At 47.2% G+C, this 12309-nt stretch overlaps 2 protein-coding genes and 1 non-coding gene across 12 annotated transcripts in view; 1 reads left to right on the forward strand and 2 right to left on the reverse strand.

The window, feature by feature from the left end:
• CAND2 (cullin associated and neddylation dissociated 2 (putative)) overlaps positions 1–6316 on the forward strand; it is a 28414-nt gene extending 22098 nt beyond the window's left edge. For all 10 annotated transcript variants that reach the window (XM_084989479.1, XM_084989481.1, XM_084989478.1 and 7 more), the window contains 4 exons: positions 2004–2173; positions 2762–2926; positions 4216–4323; positions 5292–6316. In XM_084989479.1, coding sequence (XP_084845605.1) covers positions 2004–2173; positions 2762–2926; positions 4216–4323; positions 5292–5519 — 671 coding nt within the window. In that variant the 3' untranslated portion in view covers positions 5520–6316. The remainder of the gene's footprint in view (positions 1–2003; positions 2174–2761; positions 2927–4215; positions 4324–5291) is intronic.
• Positions 6317–7098: 782 nt separating this feature from the next.
• Positions 7099–12164, reverse strand: RPL32 (ribosomal protein L32). The gene is given in 4 exon segments (NM_001001636.1): positions 7099–7422; positions 10089–10270; positions 10842–10942; positions 12144–12164. Coding segments are annotated over 3 exon segments (408 nt in total). The 5' UTR covers positions 10938–10942; positions 12144–12164; the 3' UTR covers positions 7099–7292.
• On the reverse strand, positions 11010–11149 carry LOC146397434 (small nucleolar RNA SNORA7). Its single transcript, XR_014825398.1, has one exon. It is a non-coding gene; the product is annotated as a small nucleolar RNA SNORA7 (small nucleolar RNA).
• Positions 12165–12309: the final 145 nt, after the last annotated feature.

Below are 12309 nucleotides of genomic sequence, written 5' to 3' on the forward strand. Positions count from 1 at the left end.
GCAGAAGGGACCCAGAGCCACCAACCCTGATGGATCCAGATCTGTTAGGAAACTGTGTTCTTCCTAGTGTGTCACATTGGGAGGCCTCTGATGGCAGTTTGTCCCATAATTGGTAACTCTGGTAACTGATCATCCGGTAAGGGTGGAGGCTTCAGGATTCTCCACTTTAAAGTTACTTTCCATTTTGGAATATTTGAGCCTATTGAAATAGGCTCTTTTTCCTTGTCAAATTTTTGTCCAGTACATTTTGAATCTGTTGTGGGGTTTGTTCGCTTTTTTTGCCTTTTAGGACTGCACCTGTGGCAATATGGAAGTTCCCAGGCTAGGGGTTGAATTGGAGCTGCAGCTGCCAGTCTATGCCACAGCCACAGCAATACCAGATCTGAGCCACATCTGCGACCTGCAGCCCAGCTCACAGCAGTGCGAGATCCTTAACCCACTGATTGAGGCCAGGGATCAAATCTGCAACTTCATGGATACTAGTCAGGTTTGTAACCTGCTGTGCAACAATGGGAACTCCCCATTGTGGTTTTTTGCCTGAATAAATGGTTTCTGACAGTTGCCAAATGACAGCTTTCTAATTCCAACATTCCATATTTGTTAGTTTGCATCATTTTGTTCTCAGGAATAACTTTTCCTTCTCCTTCATTTATTTACTTATTGATTTGTTCATATTTCACTCAGTGGGTTATAATCAACCATTTCTCCAAAGGGCCCTGATTCCTTTTAGTGGAGAATGGTATTTAGAATCCAAGATCTGGGCCCTGAGTGTGCTCATTGCTGCTGGGGTGCCATTGCTTTTAGGCCGTCTCAGCAGACAGAGCCAGTAAATATAAGCATGTATGTACACAGATACACAAATAGATATGTCACCTCCTATTCCAGTCCAGCACCACAGGGTTCATTCTAGCCTTCTGCCTTTCCATACGCTCTTTTCTTACAGGAGAAACCCAGCTCCTGTTATCTACAAGATATTTATTCACTTAATCCTAGAATACAAAGAAGGTAGTCTGAGAATTGCTAACCCTTATCTGTGAAAACACAGTATTTCTATATAATTCTTTTGTCTGAGGGCATCTTGTCAAAATGTTTAGAAGTTACTTAAGTGAGTTGTTTTCTCTTTCATAACCTGGGAGGTTATATTAATCATTTGAAGTACAGTTATGTTGTTTTTAGGAATCTTTCCCATTCTTGATTTTATTTATTTATTGAATATATAAAACATTAACATAATTATTAAAAAGTCTAGCCTGGGAGTTCCTGTCATGGTTCAGCAGAAACGAATCCGACTAGTATCCATGAGGATGCAGGTTTGATCCCTGACCTTGCTCAGTGGGTTAGGATCCAGTGTTGCCATGAGCTGTGGTGTAGGTTGTAGACGTGGCTCAGATCTGGTGTTGCTGTAGGCTGGTGGCTACAGTTCCTATTTGACCCCTAGCCTGGGAACCTCCATATGCTGTGGGTGTGGGCCTTAAAAAAGACATAAAAAATAAAAATTAAAAAATATACAGAAAATTAAAAAAAAATCTAACCTGTACAAAAAGGTATACTCAAAGAAATGCTGTGTGGCTTTGTGTAAGTCTCTTCACCTCTCTGATCTTCTGGATGCTCATCTGAAATAAGATAAAGTTAGCATTTATAGAGTCCTCACTCGGTGCCAGGTGGTCTAAGTGCTTTATAGACAATACCATATTTTTAATCCTAAAACCAATCTTACAGTGTAGGCACTGCTGTTACCCCCATTTTATAGATGAGGACATTGAGGCTGACCAAGGCTCTGCAGTTAGAACAAGGTAGAGCCTGGATCTGAACCCAGGACAGACTCAAGTCCACATTCTTACCTGGACCTTGAAGGCTTGTTATGCAAAGTAGACGCTCAGAACACATTCATCCCTGTGTAGCCAGGTCTGCAAGGCTCCTGTTAACCAGATAACTGAGGTGGGGTGGGGGCAGTTTGTGTTTGGCTCTGCCACCCCTCACACTCTCTCTGGTTTTTCTGCCAGGAGAATTCATGGAGAGCCTGCAGGACCCAGACCTGAACGTGCGCCGGGCTACGCTGGCTTTCTTCAACTCTGCTGTGCACAATAAGCCCTCGCTGGTCCGAGACCTGCTGGATGACATCCTGCCCCTGCTCTACCAGGAGACCAAGATCCGCCGGGACCTCATCCGAGAGGTGAGCTGGGAACGCTTGGGCCTGACTGCTGGGACTGGGGCGAGGATTAGGGGTAGGCTCATCAGAGCAGGCACTGGCCCCATGGTCAAGGTGTCCTGCCGGTGTGACCCTGGCCAGGGCAACCAGATCCTTTGTGAGCCTTAGTTTCTCCTTGTAGGCAAAAGGAGGGAAATAATCGTGTCCATGTTGTAGGATTGTTGAGATTTAATGATTTAAATCCTGCAAGTGCTAGGAACTGCTCCTGGCACACAGTTGGCACTCAGTAAATGTCAGCAAGTCTTGTTATTACTAGACATTCAGCAGGTATTCATGGAGCACCAACCCTGTGTCCGGGCTCCAGGACTCAGCTGGACCAGATGTGAACCACAAGGGAGCTCATGACCTCCTGAAGGAGGTTATAATAATTGTAGTTATAATTATTGTTACTATTATCATTATGAAAGGGCATCACAGGCTGAGCAGAGGCATGCAGACTCAGAATCTAAGGCATGATTTGGGGATGAGACACAGGAGTGAACAACAGAGGGGAGGGCTCTGCAGCAGGATTCCAGGGAGGTGGCCCCAGCCTATTGTCATCCCATCCTGCAGGTGGAGATGGGGCCTTTTAAGCACACAGTGGACGATGGGCTGGATGTGAGGAAGGCGGCCTTTGAATGCATGTACTCGCTGCTTGAGAGCTGCCTGGGCCAGCTGGACATCTGCGAGTTCCTGAACCACTTGGAGGATGGCCTGAAGGACCACTATGATATCCGGGTAGGAGGAGTCTCCTGCCGGCCCCATGCCCACCCCACACTGAGAGGACAGTCAGGTGCCACTGGGCCTGCTGCTTGTTTTTTCCCCATCCCCTGCCCCAGGCACCCCCTGAAAATAGCTGCTTTGTTTTTTTCCAATAAGAAAAAAAGCCCTTGGGAGAATGGTTTGGCAAGAACTAGAAAATGGAGAATTTAGAAAAAGTTTTAAATTTAGAATTCTTAAGGTACTCCATGACCAGAGCCTCTGGACTGATTCCTAAACATATGTGCGGAGTTTTATGTTAGAGATGGTCCTCCACAGCTCTCTGGGAGTTGGGAAAAACTGGCAGGTGCCGAAATGTCCGCTCATGGGGAGCTGGCTCAGTAAAATGGGAACTCCAGTCATGGGGTCCTGGTAGAGTTAAAAAGATGGGGATCTCTGTGCTGGAGGGGAAAGCGGCCAAGACCCACTGCTGAGCAGTTGCAGAAGTTTGGGCCATTTGATTACTACCTGTCAGGGAGACAGGTTTCACTTTCTATTCCTCTGGTAGCTTTTAAAAATATATACAGTGAGCATCACTTTTATACTGAAAAACTGGGAGTTCCCATTGTGGCTCAGTGAATTACGAACCCGACTAGTATCCATGAGGATGCGGGTTCAATCCCTGGCCTTGCTGAGTGGGTTTTTAAAGGAGCCAGCGCTGCCTTGAGCTGTGGTGTAGGTCGCAGACATGGCTCAGATCTGGCATGGCTGTGGCTGTGGCGTTAAGCCAGCAGCTATAGCTCTGATTCGATCCCTGGCCTGGTAACTTCCATATGCTACAGGTACAGCTGTAAAAAGAAGAAAAAAATTTTTTTAAATATAATGAAAAACCAATGTAGAATAATCAGAAGTAATTACACTTGTCCTAAAAAGGTTTAGACAATATAAAAGTGAGTAAAGCAGTAGAGTAGTAATCACCCAAAAGTTCACTCCACCTAGAGAGAAGCACTGTTGTACATCTGTGTGCTTCCTGGGACAATGCCCAAAAACATTAGGTTGAGTAAGGATCCAGCATTGTCACTGCTGTGACTCGGAGTCACTCCCTAGCCCAGGAACTTCCATATACCACAAAAATAACTAGAAAAATAACATCCCTTCATTTAGTCAGCCAGTATTCGCCAAGTGCCAGCACGAGACCAGTGTGACAGGTAAACTGAATGCCAGAGCCTGACTCGAGCTCCCAGGGTTGGGTCCAGAGCCTCTACTCATCCAGGGCCTGGAACTTTTGGTCCTGGGCCATTTCACCAAGAATTCCTTCCTCTGAGCAGATGCTGACCTTCATCATGCTTGCACGACTGGCTACGCTGTGTCCTGTGCCTGTCCTGCAGAGGGTGGACCGGCTCATTGAGCCCCTCAGGGCCACATGCACCGCCAAGGTAAGCCCTCTGCCCAGCCCTAGGCACACGTGCCAGGTCCTGTGCTGGTGGTTCATGGTTACTATTAACTAAGAATCTCCTGCAGCACAGGTGGTATACAAAGTGCCGTGTTTAATCATTATTGCCCTGTAAGGTACTTACTATTCTTACCACTGTGCACACAGGGGAACAGAGTTTCAGAGGTTAAGTTACTAATGGAGGCTACACAGCTAGTAAGCTGCAGAACTGGGATTCTGTCTCCCTCATTCATTAAACATTGCCTGAGTGCCAGGACTTCTGCACTAGGGATCCAGCATTGAATATAGTGGACTCACTCCTCTCACATCCTACTTGAGAAACTGAGTCAGACTCTTAGAAAGATAGAAATTACTGATAGGGCAGTTAGACCGGATGCCTCAAGGTACGGGAGGACCCCGGGACAAGAAGGCTCACAGAAAGCTGTAGCGTTGAGAACAGAGCCTGTCACACCCAGGTGGTACCCAGTAATTTCTGCTGAATGCAAGAACTTCTTTGGGTTTTGGAAGGGTAGAAATTAACCCAAAGGAGGGCAGATTTGTACTTAAAAAAGGAGTCACAGCTTCAGGGGAGAGCCAGAGCGTTGTGTGGGAGTGTGAAGTGTCCTGAGAGCAGAACAGAAGGAATTTGGACTTTATTCCGTAAGCAGCAGGGGAATTCCTGAGATGCTCTGAGAGCAGGAGATGTAAGGGATAAAGCAACAGAAAGCAGGCAAGGCAGTATTCAGAATCTGCAGAATGGGCTGCAAAAAGGCAGGGGCTTGAGAGGGGGCAAGAGTTCACCTAGGAGACTGGTCACAACCCATTCATGAAGTCCAGTGGTGCCAAGAGCCTCTATTAAGCACAGTAAATAAGGGTAGGAGGTAGGTACATGCTGGGGAAGTTGACAGGTGACCAGTGAAGTACAAAGCTGGGCTCAGAGGATGGCTTTCTGTTCATGGTTTCCCACCTTAGGTCAAAGCTGGTTCTGTGAAGCAGGAATTTGAGAAGCAAGATGAATTGAAGCGCTCTGCAATGAGGGCAGTGGCTGCCCTGCTGACCATCCCTGAAGTGGGGAAGAGCCCCATCATGGCCGACTTCTCATCCCAAATCCGCTCCAACCCTGAGCTGACCACCCTCTTTGAAAGCATCCAGAAGGATTCTGCATCAGCCCCCAGCACAGACTCCATGGAGCTCAGCTAGTGCTCCCCGGCCCAAGAACCCCCACTCACAAGGAGCCTCACGCACCCACCCCCACAGGCCTCTACTCCTGCCCTTTACTCATCTCACTGGGGGTTCCCCTTGCTCCCAGTTGGGGGGGGGAGGAGGGGTTTACAGTGCCTTCTCTGTTGGCCCCCAATCAGAGCTGCAAGGCTGCCAACAGTTGGCCCCTTTGACTCAGGACAGTCGCTCAATCAACAGGGTGATAGTTCTTCTAAGCCTCTTCCATGGAGCTGGATGACTTCACAGGGTCAGCCTGGCTCCTTCAAGCCATGGGAGTCTCTGCCTCAGAGGTCTTCGTATTTATAAACACTCTTGTGCTCACGGCTCTGAAAGGTCAGGAAGGTGCAGACTGGCCTTCCTCCCCGACTGGAGTCCCATGTTGCTCATTTCACCTGATTTGCCAAAAATTAGTGCTTTGCCAGACATCTTAATGCAGATACTCCTGGGTTATCCACATTTTTGAATCCGAGATGCTTTATTTCAAATTGGCAGTAATAAATCCAAAATGCATAGTACTTCTTGCAAGGGGGGTGGGGCATGGAATTAGATCTAATTTTTTTTCCTAATTCCAGAACTCTTATGTAGCCAACTAGGAACAGGAAAGCACAAGGAAACAGTACGTATCACCTTTCATGTCCCCCACCTAGGTAGCCACAAGGTTTGTCCTGGGAAAAGTATGGAGTATGTCCAGTTTGTAGTATCAAGGATAGAAACATTAATCAACAGGCCAAAGAATTTCCTGTGCTATTCCAGGTTAATAAAGTAGAGATTCTAAATTGCTTTTCTCTGCACAATTCTTCCACTCAGTAGTCAAGACCATCAGAATACTTCTCAAGTCAACTCTCAAAGGAGGCAGTCAATCTGTAAGACATTTCTCCACTAGAACCAAGGGACTTAAACCCAGTCTTGTGCTGTAGCACATGTCCTATCCCATGGGACCTGTGCTGCCACTTCACGCCATTTCTTGCAAAAGTGGTCTCACAACCTTACAAAACAGCTAAGTTCTAGCTACTGCACCTTCAGGTCTGGGGCTACAGTTGAAAAGGGAACTCGATTGTTGAATTCTGAATACCAAGAGGCCCTGATTATCACCAGTTAAAGATCCTACACCTGCAGAAGCTGTTATGCCTGAAGCAGCACAGGGTTATATGAGGGAGACCGAAAGCTGTCTTCAAAACACCCAAGGCTAATCATATAGTAGAAGGTATTGTGTCATCCTGTGTGTATTTTTGGACAGAAGCTACAGGGTGCTATTTTTAATACCAAATAAGAATTAAAGGGAGTAAGATTTTTATTAGGATTCTTCAGCACACATTTCCTCAATCTTCACAAAACCCACACAGGGTTTACAGAGTGAGGCTGGAACCTACTTGCTCTGAGGGATGTGTCCCACCTGGAGCTGGCCAAGGCTGGTCTGGGCACCTAGAGGCCTGTGCCCTTCAAAGGAAAAGATTGCATGTCCTTTACAAACCCCTTTCAAATAGAAGATTCCATAGAGCATGAACAGGAAAGAAAAATTTTCAACAAGCTGTCAAAGCATGGAAGAGTAAAAACTGGACAAGTTTCATGGTTTTATTAACACATTAACAATGTGCACACGAGCCCACTATTCATTTCAACTTGGGGTCTAAACCACATCTGCCACAACTCGTTGCAACACTGGATCCTTAACTCACTGAGGCCAGGGATCATGGCATCACCATGGATACTAGCTGGGTGCTTAATCTGCTGAGCCACAACTGGAACTCCTGTCTATTCATTTTCTTCGCTGCGCAGCCTGGCATTGGGATTGGTGACCCTGATGGCCAGTTGGGCCGCTCTCTCGACGATGGCTTTGCGGTTCTTGGAAGAGACGTTGTGAGCAATCTCAGCACAGTATGATCTGAAAGAGAATGGGTTTGCGAATAAGGAGCAGGCCAGCCTGGAACACGCACACTGTGTTCTGCTGGGAAGGCAACAGCTTTCATGGCTTTGCCTCCAGAGCAACAGAACTGAACGAAAATGCTGGTGTGTGGCTGCTGACTGAGCCCTGCTCATCCCCAAACCCCACCCCTTATTTCCAAGGAACTAGCAGTAAGACTCTAAAGTGCTTCCAGAAAGTGACCCCTCTCACTGAACCTTGGCAGGTTATCACCTCCATTTTACATACAAGGAAACCAAGGCCCACAGAATGGAAGTGAGTTCCCAAGTCACACACAGGGTTGGGATGGCTCAGCCCCAGGTTCAAAGGTTCTCCCTCCTAACCTGCCCAGCTCAGGCAGTCTCAGGGAACCTGAACTTGCCCATGCAAAGTTTTGGAACTATCTGCAAAGTATCCAAGATCAAAATCCAACAGCGTGATTAAGCCAAGGACCCAGATCATGAACATTTTACTTATTTGTGGCAGAAAAAATTCAAGTTAAAAGTAACACCGCCTAAGGTCATCCAGCGAGTGACAACACCTAACCGTTCTCGAGCACATACAGATACTGTTCCAACTCATTCATTCCTTCACAGACATATCACACCCCAGCTTGACAACAAACTGGCTTAATGAACAAAGCAAGTAATTTATGAAGCCATCAACAGTGGATTAACAAAAGACATTCTAGGAGTTCCCATTGTGGCTCAGCGGTTTAAGAACCTGACTAGTGTCCATGAGGACACAGGTTCAATCAATCCCTGGCCTCACTCAGTGGGTTAAGGACCCAGGTGTGGTGCAGACTGGCTGCTATAGCTCTGATTCAACCTCTAGCCTGGGAACGTCCATATGTATAGCCCTAAAGAAACAAACAAAAAACACATTCTACCCCTGGAGAAATTTCAGCAAAGACAGACTCTAAAAGTGATTAAATAAGGCAGTAAGCACAGTTCTTTTCAAGAACTCTGAAGGATAATGGCTTCACAGCAAGAGACAGCAAATCCAAATGATATTTGTTTTCTGTAAAGAAGGCCATTCAAATACAATACCTTTTTTTTTAATGGCCACACCCACAGCATATGGAAATTCCCAGGCCAGGTACTGAACCTAAGCCAAAGCTTCGACCTATGCCACAGCTGCGGCAATGCCAGATCCTTGAACCCACTATGCTGGGCCAGGTGCAGAACCTGCAGGCCGCTGCAGTCGGATTCTTAATCTACTGTGCCACAGCAATAACTCCTAAAGCTCAAAAATCTTAAAACGTTACCCTAAGTCGTCAAGGAAACTCACAAGTTCCATTACACTTTTCACCTTCTTCTTTCATTTCCCAAAAACTCCTCAGGTCCTCGTCTATATTTAATAATCACAAGTATACTGCACAGACTTTCCAATACTCTGCCCTCTGCCTGGGCATTTCCCATACTCCCATACATGACAAGTGCTTTAATATATGTCCAACACTCCACCCTGTGCTTGCACCATCCATCACCCACCAATGTTCAACTGTTCGGTTACTGCTACAATCATCAGCTTATATAGTTTCCCAACTTTTCAATGACTTAAGGACAAATACCCAGAAATAGAACTTGCGAATTACACTACAGATTCAGAGTATTTCTATGGCTCTTGGGCTGCAATGCCAAGCTATTACTTTAAAAGACTTTTTTTTTTTTTTTGCTTTTTAGTGCCACAGGCATGGCATATGGAAGTTCCTGGGCTAGGGGTCCAATTGGTGCTACAGCTGCTGGCCTACACCACAGCCAAAGCAATGCAGAATCTGAACCCAGTCTTCAACCTACACCACAGCTCTTGGCAACACCAGATCCCTGACCCATTGAGTGAGGCCAGGGGGGTCAAACCTGCATCCTCATGGAACTCCCTAAAAAGACTATCTTTATAGCAACACATTTACACTACAATCCTTGTTACACAAAGGTGTTAACTTGCAACCTTCTGTCACAATTCTGTATCAACTGCTTACTGGGGTTGGGCACCAACAGTAATTCCTATGTTCATCCTTCCTAAAGAATATTTCCAGCATTTCAAGGCCTAGTTAAATAAATTTCTGACCCAGAGAAACTCAACCAAAAGTGTGAATAATGATTTTATTTTGATACTTGTGCCCACAATTACTATAGGTAATTCTTTCTGAACCAGACAGAAACAGTCTTAATCACTTCCCATGAGAAATCTTTTCTCACCCACTGCCCTAGTTTGGGCCTAAGCAGACCAAAAGTATCTTACGCACAGAGCTCACCAAGTGTTGAACTTTCTCTAAACACCTGAAATAATGCTATGAACCCCCCACGCCCTCTTGCATCCCTACAACTGTATAAGCTGTCCTATGTACAACCTCTGCCCTTGCCCCCACCTCACATCAGAGCCCTAATCAGCAACTCCACTCCTGTAACCTTCTGGAGATACCTGTGGCCAGAGTAAGGTGCCCCTTAGGTCTGTGGATACACCCTCCTCACCTGAGTGATGTTCTGAAAATGACTGCCAGAGGATGCAAGACGGGCTGCAATGCCAAGGAAAGTCATGCACTATCCAGGTCCTGGGTCTCTAAACTTTTCAAGACACCATCCCCCCCAGAGGAAACACATAGGCAGGCTTCTGACACCTGAACCCAGAGGTGGGACCCAACTCACTTGTTGCACATTAGCAGCACTTCAAGCTCTTTTACATTGTGTACCAGAAACTTCCGGAAGCCACTGGGCAGCATGTGCTTTGTTTTCTTGTTGCTCCCATAACCAATGTTGGGCATCAAGATCTGGCCCTTGAACCTTCTCCGCACCCTGTTGTCAATGCCTCTGGGTTTCCGCCAGTTCCGCTGAAAGAAAACACATGGTTAGTGTCCATGAAGCCTGCCAACTCCTTTTGGAGAGGACCAGATGAAAAGGAAATGTACTGAATGGGAGCTGCCTTTGCGTAACAGGATTTCTCTACTTTTGTGTATGGGGGGGGGGGGGGGAATAGGGACTTGTAAATTTGACCAGCAGGAATATAGACCCACATTCATATTTCTTCTAAGCAAAGGAGAAGCAAGACTACATACAAAGGAATGTGAGGAGACTGTGTATAAAGATGAAAAGCATGGGCTTCAGCATCACACCGTTTTTTTCATCTATGAAAGAAGCACACTGTCATAAGGCCACCTGAAATGTAACAAATATAAGCCTCCAGGCACCTCTAAACAGACAACCGTTCTCTGTCATTTAAACTTCAATTTACACATCAAAAGACTGGTGCCAGTAAGGCATCTTCAGGGACTCTAGGGATGCTACAGAGCTTTGCCACCAGACACAGACCAGCTCATCTACCAAAAACCATCTTCTGAGGTGGGGATCCCAGAAACCCAACAGCCTTTCTTCACCCCGACACTCCCATCCCTGGCCATATACCTTAATTTTGACATATCGGTCTGACTGGTGCCGGATGAACTTCTTGGTCCTCTTTTTGACAATCTTGGGCTTCACAAGGGGTCTGAGAGCAGCCATGATGCCTAGAGAAAGAGGCAAAAGACCAGTCAACAAGTCTCAGAAGGAGGCTTTCCTGCGCAGGGGCTTGAACACTGTTGCAGAGTGTCTTCCAATCACCAGCTACCAAGCAAGCTAGGAATGGAATGGGTACCTCTGCCAGGCTTGCTGTCCCTCCCGACTCCGAAGCTGGCAGAATACTAGCCATTCTCCAGATGCGATCCTGGGAGGTAAGGGGTCACCTCACCCACTCAAAAGCTAAGAAATAATGCCTAAAACCAACAGCAAAGGGTAAATCTGTAGAGAAGCAATAAGTCCCATTCGAGTCTCAATTGCAGGCCAGGGGCAATCCACATGACCCCAAATCTATTTCCTCACTGTAAGATGCAGATATTGCACATTCAACACTTGCAGTGCCGGGACCAAGAAACCTGTAATTACCCTAGGAGGCTGCTAACACTCAAAGGACACCCCAAAACTGTGAGGTTCTTCTAAAGTGCCTGGAGGCCTTGGAACACACCTGGTCATCACCTTAAAATGTCACCTTCCTCAAGGCCTTCCCGCTACCCTATTTTTACTACTGTAGCACACTTTCTCTCTGTTCACGTTCATCAATATCTTTGCTCAGCACAGAGCTGGGACTCAATTTGTCCAGAAAACGAACGACCTCCTGCCCCCAATGATCTCCTCAAAAGACAAAACGCAGTCCAACATTCCCAGACATCCCGACCCGACACCAAAATTTCGGTTAACTGAACAAGTCGACTCGCAGTCGCGTTTTGTTTTGCTTTTGCTGATCCCCCCCACCGCAGCAACCCCAAGGCCAGAAACTGGAGAGAAGCGAGCGCCGAGATGAGGATTCAGACAAATACAGGTAGGCAGACATCGCTGAGGGGGCGAGGCGATAACTTGAGCTCAGAGCCGTTAGGCCTGAATCACTCATCGCTCCGCGACCCCCAGGAACTCCTTAGCGCGCGGCGTCCCCAGTGCTCATACAAGCTGTCCGTAACTGACCCCAGGTGGCCTCCGTAGGAGGCAAGGGAGCCCTGCGAAGGGAGCCGCCATCACCGCCAGGCCGCTTCGCTCTGTTCTTTGTACGCGCTCCAACCGACCGACAAGGACAATGCCCACCCAGACGACCGCTCGGAAGGTTAGGCCTCCTTAACAGGGCACGATGGAGCCAGATGGACACCACAGAAATGCGGATGGCCAACGATTAACACTCACCAGGCGGGCGATGGCTGCCACCTCCGTAAGGCAGCGCCGAGGAAGAGAGGGAAGGGTGCGCGCGGGGGCTGATGGGACTTCACCTCTGGGTCCCGGCAGGGAAAAGAGGAGCACTTCCGGCTATTGGTCTTTCAAAGAAACTAAAGACACGTCAGAGGAATAATTC

The sequence above is a fragment of the Sus scrofa genome, chromosome 13 (genome assembly GCF_054392235.1).
Source record: "Sus scrofa isolate SSC_HxYL_T2T_F1_AM1 chromosome 13, Sscrofa_HxYL_maternal_Yorkshire_Landrace_v2.0, whole genome shotgun sequence".
In the NCBI taxonomy this organism is placed as follows: domain Eukaryota; kingdom Metazoa; phylum Chordata; class Mammalia; order Artiodactyla; family Suidae; genus Sus; species Sus scrofa.